Source organism: Opisthocomus hoazin, chromosome 10 (genome assembly GCF_030867145.1).
Source record: "Opisthocomus hoazin isolate bOpiHoa1 chromosome 10, bOpiHoa1.hap1, whole genome shotgun sequence".
Lineage (NCBI taxonomy): Eukaryota > Metazoa > Chordata > Aves > Opisthocomiformes > Opisthocomidae > Opisthocomus > Opisthocomus hoazin.
The window spans coordinates 31,548,028-31,564,686 of record NC_134423.1 but is presented as its reverse complement, the minus strand read 5'-3'; the positions used below and the strand labels follow the sequence as shown (position 1 = coordinate 31,564,686).

The 16,659-nt window shown below is 63.8% G+C and overlaps 1 protein-coding gene across 1 annotated transcript; it reads right to left on the bottom strand.

Moving 5' to 3' along the window:
• Positions 1 to 15,473, bottom strand: NOX5 (NADPH oxidase 5). The gene is made up of 18 exons (XM_075431307.1): positions 15,354 to 15,473; positions 14,304 to 14,454; positions 12,370 to 12,580; positions 10,824 to 11,058; positions 9,743 to 9,896; positions 7,703 to 7,878; positions 7,213 to 7,395; positions 6,114 to 6,246; positions 4,630 to 4,811; positions 3,742 to 3,858; positions 3,306 to 3,476; positions 2,782 to 2,925; positions 2,667 to 2,711; positions 2,219 to 2,343; positions 976 to 1,060; positions 711 to 810; positions 385 to 551; positions 1 to 194 (listed from the first exon to the last, which is right to left on the bottom strand). Exons 1-18 carry the CDS (start codon positions 15,471 to 15,473, stop codon positions 63 to 65), a joined length of 2,631 nt encoding a protein of 876 aa, XP_075287422.1. The 3' UTR covers positions 1 to 62.
• Positions 15,474 to 16,659: the final 1,186 nt, after the last annotated feature.

The following is a 16,659-nucleotide window of genomic DNA, read 5'->3' as shown; positions in this document are numbered from 1 at the left end:
TCTGGAGCCCATCAGCCTGCATCAGGGCTGGCAGGGGCGGGCAGCGAGGCAAGGGCCAGCAGTTAGAAGTTTTCTTTGAAGAAGCGGAAGCCGAAGTGCTCGCAGTGCGCCCTGATGACTTTGGCAAGCGCCGGCGAGCCGCAGAAGAAGACCTGGACTTTCCCTCTCTTCTCCTCCGCCACCTTCCCGAACACCTAGGGCACAGCGAAAGGAGGAGAGGAGGAGGAGGCACAGCTTGCTCCCGCCCCAGATATCCCAGTGCATCCTCCCGCTCCGGAACGGGACCCTCCCATGGTGTCCCCCGCAACGAGCGGGTCCGGGGGACACGGCTCCCTGCCCGTCGGCGTGGTTTTGGCAGCGGGGCAGGGCAGGGCCAGCCCTCACCTTGCTCCAGTCGGGGCGGCCGGGCTGGGTCCTGGTCCGCAGCCCGGTGATCGAGTCCCTCTGCTCCTTGGCGGCCAGCAGGTCCAGGGCCATCTGCAGCCCCACCGCCTTCACGTCGTTCTTGCCGAGGGCCGACGTCATGTACATGTGCATCTCCAGAAACCGCCCTGGGTGTCCGAGGGGAGCCCAGCTGTGGACTGGGGGGGGTCCAGCCCCGCACCGTGGCCCCTCGGGTCGGGCCGGGTTCTCCCGGGGGCGATGCCAAGCACGGGGCTGGGCACCCCGGCTCGGGGGGCTGCACCGGACAGCACCTTCCTCTCTCTCACCTCCCGGCTCCTGCTCAGCCTGCTCCATTTCCAGCTTGGTCAGCAGGCTGACGAACCACTCGAAGTGCTTCTGGTCCCGGTTGATCCAGATGAAGTCAACCTGGGAGGACACGGAGCTGGCGGGCAGCACGGGGGCCAAACCCAGCCACCTGCTGCCCCAGACCTCCCACACCGGGCAGCGATGCTCGTGGGCTCTCCGGCCCCGGGAGCCTGCGACCCTCCTGCCCCTGTCCCCAGGGCAAACCTTGGACGCGCCTGCTCCTACCTTCCTGAGCGCCATCTCCTCATCCCGCAGGTCCTCGCACCACGAGTGGTGGCAGCTGGGGCAGCTCTGCTTTCGCCGGCGGTACCTGCGCGGGCAGACGCAGCCCTGCCTGCCCCTGCCTGCCCCTGCCTGCCCCTGCCTGCCCCTGCCTGCCCCTGCCTGCCCCGCCACCCGCACCCCCACGCCCCAGCAGCCCTTTGCAGGGAGCCCCTGAGCCCCCGTTCCTCATGAGCTCCAGTGCACACCCAGGGCCAACCGCCCACAGCAGAAATCATGGAATCACAGAATGTTCGGGGTTGGCAGGGACCTCTGTGGGTCACCCAGCCCAACCCCCTGCCCAAGCAGGGTCACCCAGAGCAGGGGGCACAGCACCGCGTCCAGGCGGGGCTGGAATATCTCCAGAGAAGGAGACTCCACAGCCTCCCTGGGCAGCCTGGGCCAGGGCTCCGTCACCCTCAGAGGGAAGAAGTTCTTCCTCGGGTTCAGCTGGAGCTTCCTCTGCTTCAGTTTGTGCCCGTTGCCCCTTGTCCTGTCGCTGGGCACCACTGGAAAGAGTCTGGCCCCGTCCTCCTGACCCCCACCCTGCAGATATTTGTAAGCATTTCGAAGGTCCCCTCTCAGCCTTCTCTTCTCCAGGCTGAACAAGCCCAGCTCCCTCAGCCTCTCCTCGTAGGAGAGATGCTCCAGTCCCCTCATCATCCTCGCAGCCCTCCGCTGGACTCTCTCCAGTAGCTCTTCATCTTTCTGGAACTGGGGAGTCCAGCACTGGACACAGCACTGCAGATGGGGCCTCACCAGAGCAGAGCAGAGGGGGAGGAGAACCTCCCTCGCCCTGCTGCCCACACTCCTCCTCATGCACCCCAGGATCCCATTGGCCTTCTTGGCACCCAGGGCACGCTGCTGGCTCATGGTCACCCTGTCGTCCCCCAGCACTCCCAGTCCCTCTCCGCAGAGCTGCTCTCCAGCAGGTCCACCCCAGCCTGTACTGGTGCCTGGGGTTGTTCCTCCCCAGGGGCAGGACCCTGCCCTTGCCCTTGTAATCCCTGGGGGGAAGCCCCAGCTGCGGGGCTCATGGCCACGTGTTATGGGCCCCAAGGTCAGCAGCGAGGACAGCCAACGGAGGGGCGTTGGAGGACAGGTCTGCCATGGCGTGTGTCGCGCCTCGGGTCTCCTGACGCTGCATCAGGGCTCGTGTTGGGGACCGCAGAGCTCCACCAGCCCGAGCTGCTGCTGCGGCACCGACCTGTGCATGATGCTCTGCAGGATGGAGGCGAAGGGGGTGATGCCGATGCCCGCGCCGATGAGCACGGCGTGCTCCGAGGCGAAGATCCTCCGCGTCGGGGTCCCGTAGGGGCCGTCGATGTAGCACTGGGAGAGACGAGAAATGGGGAGAGATCCAGGAGCCCGCGGGCACTGGAACAACTCGGAGGCTGCAGACGGGAGCAGGGTTAGCAAGGTGCACGGCAGGTTATGGAGCCCAGGCAGAACTTGGGGTCTTTTATGGGAGATTCATGGAAGCAAAGGAAGAGGAGGACGGGGTGGGCAGGAGGATGAAGCCCTCCAGCAGCACGGGGGTGGCATCAGCCCCCGGCGGGACCACCCACGCACCGGGACACACGCGTGGGTCCCCCCGGGGGTGCTGAGCACAGCCCTGCTCACCGGCGCCGGGGAAGGACCGAGGCGTCCCTCACCTTGACGCTGCAGAGCCGACGGGTCGTGCCCAGCCCGGCGGAGACCTGCGAGGCGGAGGGAGCGGTGACCGTCCCCTCCTCCCACCCCCCACCCCTCTGCGACAGCCGACGCGACCCCCCCGTGCTCCCTGGGCTTGCTTTTTGGGTGGGTTTTTTCCTGGCGGGGTTCATCCGGACGCATCCCTCGAGCCAAGCGCAGCGCGGCGCCCGCGCTCCTGGCTGGACGTCCGGCCAACGTCCGACGCCAGGAACGCGTCACCTGATGACGTCATCAGGATCAGAATTGGTTTGAGCATTACAGAATATCACAGAATAGTAGGGGTTGGAAGGGACCTCTGTGGGTCACCCAGTCCAACCCCCTGCCCAAGCAGGGTCACCCACAGCAGGCTGCACAGGACCTTGTCCAGGCGGGTCTGGAATATCTCCAGAGAAGGAGACTCCACAACCTCCCTGGGCAGCCTGGGCCAGGGCTCCATCACCCTCAGAGGGAAGAAGTTCTTCCTCGGGTTCAGACGGAACTTCCTGTGCCTCAGTTTGTGCCCATTGCCCCTTGTCCTGTCGCTGGGCACCACTGAAAAGATCCCAAAGGCGATTATCCCAACCCCCAGGCGGGGCGGGGAATGAGAGGTTTCCCAGGACCGCGATGGCCCGGGCGGTGGGAGCCGGCGCGGGGAACCTCTGCTCACCGGGGGACAGATGAGAGCGGAAGAGGGACAGGGAGAGAAACTCGTTAAGAACGATGCCTGTAAATTCGTTATCTGCAAGGGCTGCTCCTCCAGCCCAGACAGAATCGATATCCCGAGAGCTTTCCTTGTCGGGGGATAAAAGCCGCTAACGGTGGCCCTCGGCATCCCGGCATTGCCACGATTTACATCCCAGCAGTTTCTCTTAAAAAAAGGTTTTTAAGGGGCTTTGGCCCCTTTGGGAAGGCAGCGGTGCTTCCCCCCGCTTCTCCAGGCTGCCAAGAGCGGAGACCCCCTGCCTTGCCCACAGGCACGGGGCTCTGCCCCTGCCCCCCCGGGAGGGAGCGCAGGGGTCTCGGTGGTGCTGGGTGAGGGTGGGAGATGGTGCTCACCCCCCCCGCCGGCGGGTCCTCCTCTCCTGTGGCTTTGTACGACGTCAGCTGAACGGCTCCATCCCCACCGGCGGCCACGGACCCCCCCTCAGAGCCGGCCCCACCGCAGAGACCTTCCTGGAAGCCCAAGGCCAAGGTGTCACCGGGTGCCATCACGGGCGTCCGGTGCCCCATCCATCAGGGTACCCATGGGCACACTGCGGGGTCCCTCAGGGAAACCCATGGGCACATTGTGGGGTCCCTTGGGGACACCCGTGGGTACATTGGGGGGTCCTTGGGGACACCCGTGGGCACATTGGGGGGTCCTTGGGGACACCCGTGGGCACATTGGGGAGGTCCTCAGGGAAACCCACGGGCACGCTGCGGGGTCCCTCGGGGAAACCCATGGGCACATTGGGGGGACCTTGGGGACACCCGTGGGCACATTGGAGGGTCCTTGGGGATACCCATGGACACATTGGGGGGTCCTCAGGGAAACCCATGGGCACACTGGGAGGTCCCTCAGGGAGACCCATGGGCACATTGGGGGGTCCCTTGGGGAAACCCATGGGCACACTGGGGGGTCCCTCAGGGAAACCCGTGGGCACACTGGGGGGTCTTCGGGGAAACCCATGGGCACACTGGGGGGTCCTCAGGGAAACCCATGGGCACACTGGGAGGTCCCTCAGGGAAACCCATGGGCACACTGGGGGGTCCCTTGGGGAAACCCATGGGCACACTGGGGCGTCCTCAGGGAAGCCCATGGGCACACTGGGGGGTCTTCGGGGATACCCATGGGCACATTGGGGGGTCCTTGGGGACACCTATGGGCACACTGGGGGGTTCCTCATCCTGGCAAAGCCACCACCTCACAACCATCTGCCAGCCAGCGGCGTTCCAAGGTCTAACCTCTGCGTCCACCGAAAGCTGAGCCCCGTTGGCACCAACCTGCGCCCGGCGCCGGCAGCTCTTCTCCCTCGGGCTCCGGCTGAGCGGTTCCGGCTCCGAGCTGGGCAACTGGGGCTGCTGGAAGTACTCGTACAGCTTGTTGGTCCACTGGCCCAGCGACCTGATGTGCAGCCAGAGGGTCTCTGCGGGACGAAGCGGAGCGGTGGGTGGGCATCCGAGGTCAGGCAGCGCCGTGGGCTGGGTACCGCACAGCTCCGGCCCCAGGGCCCCGCAGCAATCCCTACCGACGTCCTTGGTGGCAGCCCCGGGCTCGCAGCGGGGGACTGGGTTTGCTCTAACAGCCAGGGAAGCCCAAAGCCCAAACCACGGGCACCCACGGAGCCGGGCAGGGCATTCGGGTACCGCTCAGTGCCTGCGCCATGCTTGAAATAACCCAAGGACGTGTTTCTGTACAGCACTTACGTACAGGCAGAGGTCACAGAATCACAGAATCACGAAGGTTGGAAAAGCCCTCTGAGATCATCAAGTCCAACCGTCACCCCAACACCCCCACGCCTGCTAAACCGTGTCCCCAGGTGCCACATCCACACGGTGTTTGAACCCCTCCAGGGATGGGGACTCCCCCACTGCCCTGGGCAGCCTGTCCCAACCCCTGACCACTCTTGCAGGAAAGACATTTTCCCCAATCTCCAACCTGAACCTCCCCTGACGCAGCTTGAGGCCATCGCCTCTCATCCTGTCGCTGGTTCCTGGGGAGCAGAGACCAACCCCCCCTCCCTGCCCCCTCCTGTCAGGGAGCTGCAGAGAGCGAGAAGGTCTCCCCTCAGCCTCCTCTTCTCCAGCCTGAGCAGCCCCAGCTCCCTCAGGCGCTCCCCATCAGATGGGGGTAGGTGAGTTGAGGCACGCACGAACGCGCGCTGCCCTGCTCCATGGGCACGGGCACCTCTTTGCATGGCCCTCAGAGGGGGTCCAGCCACCCAGACGGGGCTTGTGCCATGCAAACCATGACCGTGGTGATGCAAACCACCATCCTGGCCACGCAAACCACCATCCTGGTGATGCAAACCACCATCCTGGCCACGCAAACCACCATCCTGGTGATGCAAACCACCATCCTGGCCATGCAAACCACCATCCTGGTGATGCAAACCACCATCCTGGCCACGCAAACCACCATCCTGGTGATGCAAACCATCATCCTGGCCACGCAAACCACCATACTGGCCATGCAAGCCACCATCCTGGCCACGCAAACCACCACCCTGGTGATGCAAACCACCATCCTGGCCACGCAAACCACCATCCTGGTGATGCAAACCACCATCCTGGCCACGCAAACCACCATACTGGCCATGCAAACCACCATCCTGGCCACGCAAACCACCATCCTGGTGATGCAAACCATCATCCTGGCCATGCAAAACACCATCCTGGTGATGCAAACCACCCCGGTGATGCAAAACGGGCGCAGGACGGGCGATCACCTTGCTGCTCGGGCGCACTGCTGATGGTGAAGGGGTGCCACTCGTAGGTGGCGATGGCCGGGACGTTGAGGTAGACGTAGTCGCCGGGCTTGTAGCGGAAGGACTGCGGTCTCTCGATCACGAGGTGAGTCACCTGGAGGAAAAAGGGGACCGGAGAAGCTGGCAGCACCCAGCGGGCTCGTCTCGCCGGTCGGTCTCGCCAGGGCGGTCTCCCTGCAGCCCTGGTTGGTGCCTCCTATTTCAGAGGGCAGCCAGCATGAGACGGACTCACAGCTTCCACCCGAGAAAGGGGTTTATTCTGCTATTCACTGCCCAGCTTCGCTATCAAACAAAAATCTCCATTAGGGCTGCCCTCGAACAGCAATTTTTCTGAGGAAATTTAGAGTCACAGAATCACAGAATCACAGAATCACAGAATCACAGAATAGTAGGGGTTGGAAGGGACCTCTGTGGGTCATCTAGTCCAACCCCCTGCCCAAGCAGGGTCACCCAGAGCAGGCTGCACAGGATCTTGTCCAGGCGGGGCTGGAATATCTCCAGAGAAGGAGACTCCACAGCCTCCCTGGGCAGCCTGGGCCAGGGCTCCGTCACCCTCAGAGGGAAGAAGTTCTTCCTCGGGTTCAGCTGGAGCTTCCTCTGCTTCAGTTTGTGCCCGTTGCCCCTTGTCCTGTCACTGGGCACCACTGAAAAGAGCTTGGCCCCATCCTCCTGACCCCCACCCTTCAGATATTTGTAGGCATTTATAAGGTCCCCTATAAGTCAAAGCAGCCTTCAATCCCTCTCTAGTCGTTCTGAGTTTAGGGTTTTGTTTTCTTTACTTGAAAAATAGGAAAAAAAATCAAAATGAAAAAAATAATGGCTTGAAGGCAAAAAAAATTGTGCGGGGCAGCATCCCCCTCCCAGCTCAGCCGTGAAACCCATGGCAGCAGCCGTCACCCTTCCACCTCCCACCGCCCCTCCCCGGCACCCAGCACCCAGCATGGCCACCTGCGAAGCCCCCAAACCACAAAACTCCCTGCCAACATCCGAGGGGTTTCCCTGCACCGCGGGCTCTCGCTGGTGGCTGTCGGAAGAGGGGAGCGGGGAGGGGGGCAGAGACCTTGGAGGGGAGCAGGTTGGCCTCCACGATGCGCAGCCCCCCGGCACGCCGCCACGCCAAGCCGAGCACCTTCTCCAGCGCGAAGAGGCCGCCGGGAACCACAAACCACTTCCAGAAGTGGGGGCCGTGGAGGAGGAGGAGGGTCCAGATGGAGATGTAGGAGAGGTGGGTCCAGTAGAAGACCTGCGGGCAGGGAGCGGGGGGCACGGGATGGGGGGCTGAGTGCGAAGCCAAACGGTGAGGCTGTGCCGGCGCATCCCAGCAGCCCAAACGATGAGGAAAAGCACGGAAACCCCAAATCTCCAAATCTGAGGAGCGTGGGGGTGTCCGAGGGAGGTATCGGGGGGCACCACGCCGGCTCGCGAGCTCTCCCCCACCCACGGGGCATCGCCCAGGTGGGCGCCCACCCACCAGCCCCTCGCCCCGGTTCCCCCGCTCCCCAAGACGCGGCGGTTTTGGGCACCGCTGGGGTTTCCCGGGTGGCACCCACCTCGAAGTGGCCGCTCCGCCGGACGCAGGGGCTGGAGAAGGCGAGCATGGCGGCCAGCAGCCCCTGCAGAGCCAGCCCCGTCGGTGGGGCCGTGCCCCCCAGGCCCCCCGCGCCGGGCCGTGCCGACAAGAGGTACTCGGCGAGGGCATGGCGCCCATCCTGCCGCGCCAGCCTGCCTGGGCACACGCTGGGTCGGGATGGGGCGCGGGGCACCCACCCGCCGCGCACCCACATTTCTGGGCACCCACCGAACCGTTGCCAAGTGTTATTTTTTTTTTAGCTAAGGAGCACCCAAGTGCTTTGCTCGGCCATTTGGAAAAATGCGACGTTTCTCCTTTCCAGAGCACGTTCTGGGGCTCGGCATCGTAAGGCGCGCTCCCCCGGGGGGCTGCTCATGGCCCTGAGCAGGGGGTGCAGCCTGGCACCCTGCCGTGGGGCGCAGACCCCACTGGGGAGCTGCGTGGGGGACTCTGGAGCCCGTGGCTGCCCGGCTGGGAAGCCACTAGAGGGGGACAACAGGCAGTGCTCAGACTGCGCGGCACCGCACGCACCCTCCGGCTGCCGGCACCCTGCCTCGGCACCCCTGGGCATGTGCACCCCCTCTCCAGGCCTGCTATCCCCCTCCCTGGGTCGTCTGCATCCCCTCAGGACATCTGCATATCCCCCAGGACATGAGCATCCCCTCCCTGGGACATGAGCATCCCTCTAGAACATGAGCATCCCAACCCCTGGGCCATCTGCATCCCGTTGGGACGTGAGCATCCCCTCCCCAGGACATGAGCATCCCACACCTGGGACAGGCGGATCCCTTGGGGATATGAGGATCCCATCCCTGGGCCATCTGCATCCCACTGGGATGTGAGCATCCCCCCCTTCCCTGGGCCATCTGCATCCCTCCAGGACACGAGCATCCCACACCTGGGCCATAAGCATCCCTCCAGGACATGAGCATCCCTTCCCTGGACCATGAGCATCCCTCTAGGACATGAGCATCCAACCCCTGGGCCATCTGCATCCCGTTGGGATGTGAGCATCCCCTCCCTGGGACAGGCGGATCCCTTGGGGATTTGAGGATCCCATCCCTGGGCCATCTGCATCCCACTGGGATGTGAGCATCCCCCCCTTCCCTGGGCCATCTGCATCCCTCCAGGACATGAGCATCCCTTCCCTCGTCCATGAGCACCCCTCTGGGATATGAGCATCCCACCCCTGGGCCATCTGCATCCTGCTGGGATGTGAGCATCCCCTCCCCGGGACATGAGCATCCCACACCTGGGCCATGAGCATCCCTCCAGGATATGAGCATCCCTTCCCTGGACCATGAGCATCCCTCTAGGACATGAGCATCCAACCCCTGGGCCATCTGCATCCCATTGGGATGTGAGCATCCCCTCCTTGGGACAGGCGGATCCCTTGGGGATATGAGGATCCCATCCCTGGGCCATCCGCATCCCGCTGGGATGTGAGCATCCCCCCCTTCCCTGGGCCATCTGCATCCCTCCAGGACATGAGCATCCCACACCTGGGCCATAAGCATCCCTCCAGGACATGAGCATCCCTTCCCTGGGACATGAGCATCACTCTGGGATATGAGCATCCCACCCCTGGGCCATCTGCATCCCGTTGGGACGTGAGCATCCCCTCCCCGGGACATGAGCATCCCACACCTGGGCCATGAGCATCCCTCCAGGACATGAGCATCCCTTCCCTGGACCATAAGCATCCCTTCCCTGGGACAGGAGGATCCCTTGGGGACATGAGGATCCCCTCCCCGGGACATCTGCATCCTGCTGGGATGTGAGCATCCCTTCCCCAGGACATGAGCATCCCTGTCGGGGCTCGGTCCAGGCCCCCACAGCTTCTCATCCGTGTGGAATGGGTGATGCGCCCTGCACCGAGGGGCATTTTCCACTTGAGCAGAGGGACTGGAAGAGGGGGACCCACTGCAGGGTTGCCGACGGGGTGTGTTGGAGCGGGTGTTGCCCAAGAGAGACCCCGTTGCAGCCAACGGGCCTCCCCTGCCCGGGACCGGCTACTTACTGAAGTTGGCGACGTGGGCGCCCGTGTGAACGGCTGCCAGCGCCAGCACCACGTAGCCCACGAGCTGGTGGAAGGAAACGTGCTGGTCCAGGGGCAAAACCTTGGCAATGGGGGTAGCTCGCAGCCAGGTCAGGCACCTCCGCAGCATCAGCACCTCCGGGAGAAGAGAGGGGCAGTGGGAGGTGATGCTGGGGTCTGGGGGCAGTGGGAGGTGATGCTGGGGGCAATGGGAGGTGATGCTGGGGGCTGGGGGCAGTGGGAGGTGATGTTGGGGGCAGTGGGAGGTGATGCTGGGGGCTGGGGGCAATGGGAGGTGATGCTGGGGGCTGAGGGCAGTGGGAGGTGATGCTGGGGGCTGGGGGCAATGGGAGGTGATGCTGGGGGCAATGGGAGGTGATACTGGGGGCTGGGGGCAGTGGGAAGTGATGCTGGGGGCAGTGGGAGGTGATGCTGGGGGCTGGGGGCAATGGGAGGTGATGCTGGGGGCAGTGGGAGGTGATGCTGGGGGCTGGGGGCAATGGGAGGTGATGGTGGGGGCTGGGGACAATGGGAGGTGATGCTGGGGGCTGGGGGCAGTGGGAGGTGATGCTGGGGGCTGGGGGCAGTCAGGGGTGATGCTGGGGGCTGGGGGCAGTGGGAAGTGATGCTGGGGGCTGGGGGCAGTCGGAGGTGACGCTGGGGGCAGTCAGAGGTGACGCTGGGGGCTGGGGGCAGTCGGAGGTGATGCTGGGGGGCTCAGCCAGGGGCTGGTCCCTGGGGGCTCCAGAGCCAGCTCCCTACTGACACGGGGTGTCAGCCCGGAGAGCACCCAGAGGCAGAAACCAAGGACCCAACCGCAGGGTGCTGAGCACCCTTGTCCCAAAGAGCTCACAACCTCCCAGACCCTTTATTTATCTGTAATTACGTAGAGACGACAGCCTGGTCCCACAACTACAGAAGTCCAGAGGCTCCAGTTAGCGCCCTCCAAAGAGCCCCCGGCACGGGGAGAAGGTCCCAGTGTAAACGTGACTGTAAGCAGCCCGGGTATCCCCCACCCCATGCCCCCACGAGCCCAGCACCCCTCCTGGGACCCCGCACTCACTGCCAGGAAGGCGCAGTTGAAGTTCAGGCACTGCCCGCAGCCCCGGGCCACCACCACGCACCCGCCGAGGCCGGCGTGCCGCAGGGCGGCCACGGAGAAGAGCAGGAGGTTGAGGCCGGCGTAGGCACCCAGGACGGCGAGCTGGCTGCGGTGGTTGTGCCAGTACGCCCGGGCCAGGCAGCGCGGCCGGTGGGTGCTCTCCGGGGGCGGCGGGGGCTTCAGCCAGCTCGCGGGGCTGGGGGCAAAGGCACCGCATTGCTCCTTGCCCGGAGGAGGGGGGAAGATGGGGCCATTCTGCACCCAGGCTGGCACCCAGCCCCGCGTCCGAGCCCTGCACCCATGTGGCACCATCCCTGCACCCATCCTTGCATCCAAGCCCTGCACCCATGTGGCACCATCCCTGCACCCATCCCAGAACCATCCCTGCACCCATCCCTGCATCCAAGCCCTGCATCCAGTGTGGCATCATCCCTGCACCCAACCCTGCACCATCCCTGCACCCAGTGTGGCATCATCCCTGCACCCATCCCAGCACCATTCCTACACCCAGTGTGGCATCATCCCTGCACCCATCCCAGCACCATCCCTGCACCCAGTGTGGCACCATCCCTGCACCCATCCCTGCATCCAAGCCCTGCATCCAGTGTGGCATTGTCCCTGCACCCATCCCAGCACCATCCCTGCACCCATCCCTGCATCCAAGCCCTGCACCCAAGCCCTGCACCTGAACCCTGCACCCGAGCCCTGCACCCGAGCCCTGCACCCAGTGTGGCATCATCCCTGCACCCATCCCTGCACCCGAGCCCTGCACCATCCCGGCACCATTCCGGCACCATCCCTGCACCCAGCGTGGCACCATCCCTGCACCCAACCCTGCACCCAGTGTGTCATCATCCCTGCACCCAGTGTGGAACCTATCCTTTCACCCAAGACCAACACCCAGCTTGGCACCATCCCTGTACCCATCCCAGCACCCATCCCAACACCATCCCTGCACCCATCCTGACATCCATGACAAACACCCAGCCTGATGCCACCCCTGCACCCGCCTCCGCACCCAGCTTAGCACCATAAGGTGCTTGAGCTGCTCCTGGTGCTGGCCAAGGACCTTGTGGCCTGGGCACCCCACGAGACCCTCAGTGAGAGCATGAATCCCATGATTTTTCACCGAATCACAGACTGGTTTGGGTGGGGAGGGACCTTCAGAGGCCACCCAGCCCACCCCCTGCAGCGAGCAGGGACATCTCCAGCCAGACCAGGGTGCTCAGAGCCCCGTCCAGCCTGGCCGGGAATGGCCCCAGGGATGGGGCATCGACCACCTCGCTGGGCGACCTGGGCCAGGGTTCCACCACCCTCAGTGACAACATTTCTTCCTTACGCCCACCCTGAATCCCCCCCTTTTTATTTTAAAGCCGTTCCCCCTCGTCCCATCGCAACCGGCCCCGCTAAAACGCTAAACGTGGATTTCCATGGAGGGGGAAAACGGCGCTCGGAGGGGAACCCGCAGCCCCCCGGCTCTGCCGGAGGGACCCACCGCCGCGCCTACCTGATGGTGAGGTTCTCCATCACCTCTGGGAAACCCTCCAGCACCTCGCGGAGCTCCTCGAAGGTGACGGAGCCGCTGCGGTCCTTGTCGGCGGCCTCGAAGAGCACGAGGGCGAGGTCGCGGAGCCGCTCCTCGGGCAGGGCTATCGCGCTCTCCCGCAGGCACCAGCGCAGCACCAGGCGCAGCTCGGCCGCGTCGATGGAGCCGTTGCCTGCGCGGGGTGAGCGGCCGTCGCAGCGGGGACCGAGCGGGGACCCCCGCCCGCCGCTGCGCCCCGCCAAGCCCGCGGCTTTGCCTCCGTCTCCCACCTTTCATTGCCTCCCGTCCTTGCACGCAGGCTCTCTGGGGGGGGGAAACCCCAGAATCACAGAATCACAGAATGGTAGGGGTTGGAAGGGACCTCTGTGGGTCACCCAGTCCAACCCCCTGCCCAAGCAGGGTCACCCACAGCAGGCTGCACAGGACCTTGTCCAGGCGGGGCTGGAATATCTCCAGAGAAGGAGACTCCACAGCCTCCCTGGGCAGCCTGGGCCAGGGCTCCGTCACCCTCAGAGGGAAGAAGTTCTTCCTCATGTTCAGCTGGAGCTTCCTGTGCCTCAGTTTGTGCCCGTTGCCCCTTGTCCTGTCGCTGGGCACCACTGAAAAGAGCTTGGCCCCGTCCTCCTGACCCCCACCCTGCAGATATTTAGAGGCATTTCTAAGGCCCCCTCGCAGCCTTCTCTTCTCCAGGCTGAACAAGCCCAGTTCTCTCAGCCTCTCCTCGTAGGGGAGATGCTCCAGTCCCCTCCTCATCCTCGTAGCCCTCTGCTGGACTCTCTCCAGTAGCTCCTCATCTTTCTTGAACTGGGGAGCCCAGAACTGGACACAGCACTCCAGATGGGGCCTCCCCAGGGCAGTGTAGAGGGGAAGGAGAACCTCCCTCGTCCTGCTGGCCACACTCTTCTTGATGCAAACCCCCCCCGGAGCATGACCACACCATTGCTCATAAATCAGCAAACTCATAGATTTTTTGTTTTTAAGAAAAAGTGACCTATCTGGCAGTTTCGCTGCGGCGTCGTTCGGCTGGCGGAGCCCAGCGCTAGCGAAGCGACGCGGCCGCGCTTCTTTGGCACGAGGGCAAACCAGACGGGCAGGAGGCTCGGCGCTCAGTTCTGCAGCTGGCATTTTACACCCGAGCTGGTCAGAGCAGGAAAAGCTGCTCAAGAAGAGCTTTGCTTCTGGCCTTCCCAGCGTTCCCAGCCGATGGAGGCAGGCGGCAGCGTGCTGGGATTCAGCGATACCGACCGGATTGAGAGGAGATATTGGAGTGGAGCGGAGACGGCTCCTCTCTGAGGGTGGAGGCAAACCATGGGCCATCCCGAGGCGTTGCGGCTTTCCCTTGCTGGCTTTCGGATGGATTTTTGATGCTTTCCTCAAGGGATGAAGGCAGCAGCGTGATGCCAGATGGAGCCTTACCTTTACCTTACCAGACTCTGTTCAGTGGTGCCCAGCGACAGGACAAGGGGCAACGGGCACAAACTGAAGCAGAGGAAGCTCCAGCTGAACCCGAGGAAGAACTTCTTCCCTCTGAGGGTGACGGAGCCCTGGCCCAGGCTGCCCAGGGAGGCTGTGGAGTCTCCTTCTCTGGAGATATTCCAGCCCCGCCTGGACAAGGTCCTGTGCAGCCTGCTGTGGGTGACCCTGCTTGGGCAGGGGGTTGGGCTGGGTGACCCCCAGAGGGCCCTCCCAACCCCCACCATGCTGGGATTCTGTGATTAGTGAAGACCCAGCAGTGAGGACCAGCCTCCCCTGTCACCCGGTGGTGCCGAACCCCAGAGGGGCCGTGACAGCGGCGATGCCCGCACTCGGGTGCTCAGCACAGAACCACGCTGCCTTGCAAATTGCAACTTGGTTTGGAAAAAACCCACAGATGAATCCATTTTTCATCACCTTACCATCCACGTCGTAAACCTGGAAGAGGAACCGCAGCTTGTCCATCTGGCTGCCGCGCACGAGCAGGCTCAGGGCTCTCCGCAGCTCCTCCAGACTGACGGTCCCGCTCCCGTCCGAGTCGAACAGCGCGAAGAACCTCTCGGCGAAGAAGGACTGCGGGAGGGGGACAACGGCGCTGATGCGGTGGGGGGATGCTCCCCGCCGCTGCCAACAGAGCTCTCACCGCCGGCAACGGGCAAAAGCGGGAGGTGATGGACACAGCCCAAACCCAGGTGGGAGGAAGGAAGGCTGCTTCTTTGCAGGGGCACACGGGGAAGGGAGGGGGCCCTGGGGACGCGGCACGGAGGGAATATGGGCTGGTGACAGCCGAGCGTGCCCGCATCCGGCTGTGGGTAGCCAGTCGGTTTTGCATTGGGGATGGTTAATCCGCGTTCTCCACTCAGAATCCCAGCATGGTAGGGGTTGGAAGGGTCCTCTGTGGGTCACCCAGCCCAAACCCCTGCCCAAGCAGGGTCACCCAGAGCAGGCTGCACAGCACCGCGTCCGGGCGGGTCTGGAATATCTCCAGAGAAGGAGACTCCACAGCCTCCCTGGGCAGCCTGGGCCAGGGCTCCGTCACCCTCAGAGGGAAGAAGTTCTTCCTCGGGTTCAGCTGGAGCTTCCTCTGCTTCAGTTTGTGCCCGTTGCCCCTTGTCCTGTCGCTGGGCACCACTGGAAAGAGTCTGGCCCCGTCCTCCTGACCCCCACCCTGCAGATATTTAGAGGCATTTCGAAGGTCCCCTCTCAGCCTTCTCTTCTCCAGGCTGCACAAGCCCAGCTCCCTCAGCCTCTCCTCGTAGCAGAGATGCTCCAGTCCCCTCCTCATCCTCGTAGCGCTCCGCCGGACTCTCCTGTTCGCTGCAGAGCACTGCCAGGTTCCTCTCTCCCTCTCCCACACGACGTCACGCAATTCTATTTTTAAGCTTAATTTTCTCTAAGCACAATAACAGACCGCAGCCCGGTGTCGGGCCGCCAGTGCCGCCCAGGGGAAGGCCCCGCCGCGTAGCGCTCACCTCCTTCACTTGGAGAGCGGTTTTGAACTCCTCCAGGTCGATTTCTTTGTCCTCCCCCGCGATGCTCCCGAACTGCTTCGTCACCCACCGCAGCCACTCGGCATCCTCGCCCGCGCTCATGGTGCGGGAACCTGCGGGAGGGCGGGCAGCAGCCCCACTAACGCCCGGCACCCTTCCACATCGGCTTTTTTTCCACTGTTCCTGCCACGCTTTCGCCTCCCGCAGACTCCCCGCGGAGCGAAGCGGTGGCTGCCCTCCGCCCGGCTCGCTGGAGCATCCCTGGCCACCGGCTCCCGCAGCAGCCGCCCCGGGGTGAGCCGGGACTCGGGCAGCCACGACGGCTGCGGCCATGAGACACGGCCGAGGAGTGCGTGGGTGATGCTGCATCACGTGCAGCCCCAAATTTCATGTACCGAAGAAACGAGTCACTGAGTCCTATTCGTACCTGCCACGGTCCTCATCCCCACCGCAGAGGTGCTGGAGATGATACAGAACCACAGAATAGAATCATGGAATGGTTTGGGTTGGAAGGGACCTTCAAGATCATCTGGTTCCAACCCCCTGCCATGAGCAGGGACATCTTCCACCAGCCCAGGGTGCTCAGAGCTCCATCCAACCTGGCCTTGAGCCCTGCCAGGGAGGGGGCAGCCACAGCTTCTCTGGGCAGCCTGGGCCTGGGCCTCACCACCCTCATGGGGAAGAATTTCTTCCTAATATCTCATCTAAATCTGCCCTCTGTTAGTTTACAGCCGTTCCCCCTTGTCCTATCACTGCACCCCCTTGTGAAAAGCCCCTCTCCATCCTTCCTGCAGCCCCTTCAGGCACTGGCAGCTGCTCTGAGGTCACCCCGGAGCCTTCTCTCCTCCAGGCTGAACAGCCCCAGCTCCCTCAGCCTCTCCTCCTAGGAGAGATGCTCCAGTCCCCTCATCATCCTCGTAGCCCTCCATTGGACTCTCTCCAGTAGCTCCTCATCTTTCTTGAACTGGGGAGCCCAGCACTGGACACAGCACTGCAGATGGGGCCTCCCCAGGGCAGCGTAGAGGGGGAGGAGAACCTCCCTCGCCCTGCTGCCCACACTCCTCCTAATGCACCCCAGGATCCCATTGGCTTTCTTGGCACCCAGGGCACACTGCTGGCTCATGGTCACCTTGTTGTCCACCAGGACACCCAGGTTCCTCTCCACAGAGCAGCTCTCCAGCAGGTCAGCCCCAGCCTGTACTGGTGCCCGGGGTTGTTCCTGCCCAGGTGCAGGACAGACTCACAGCGACCTGGCGTCGTGCTCCCATTCCCCTCCTGCAGTCAGAGC

Coding starts and splice junctions, on each gene's coding strand:
- NOX5 (XM_075431307.1), bottom strand. CDS start 15,473: ATGAGCGCGGGCGAGGATGCCGAGTGGCTGCGGTGGGTGACGAAGCAG. Junction 11,059..12,369: donor ATGGAGAACCTCACCATCAG/GTAGGCGCGGCG, acceptor CTTTGCCCCCAG/CCCCGCGAGCTGGCTGAAGC. Junction 9,897..10,823: donor TCAACTGCGCCTTCCTGGCA/GTGAGTGCGGGG, acceptor CTTCTCCCGGAG/GTGCTGATGCTGCGGAGGTG.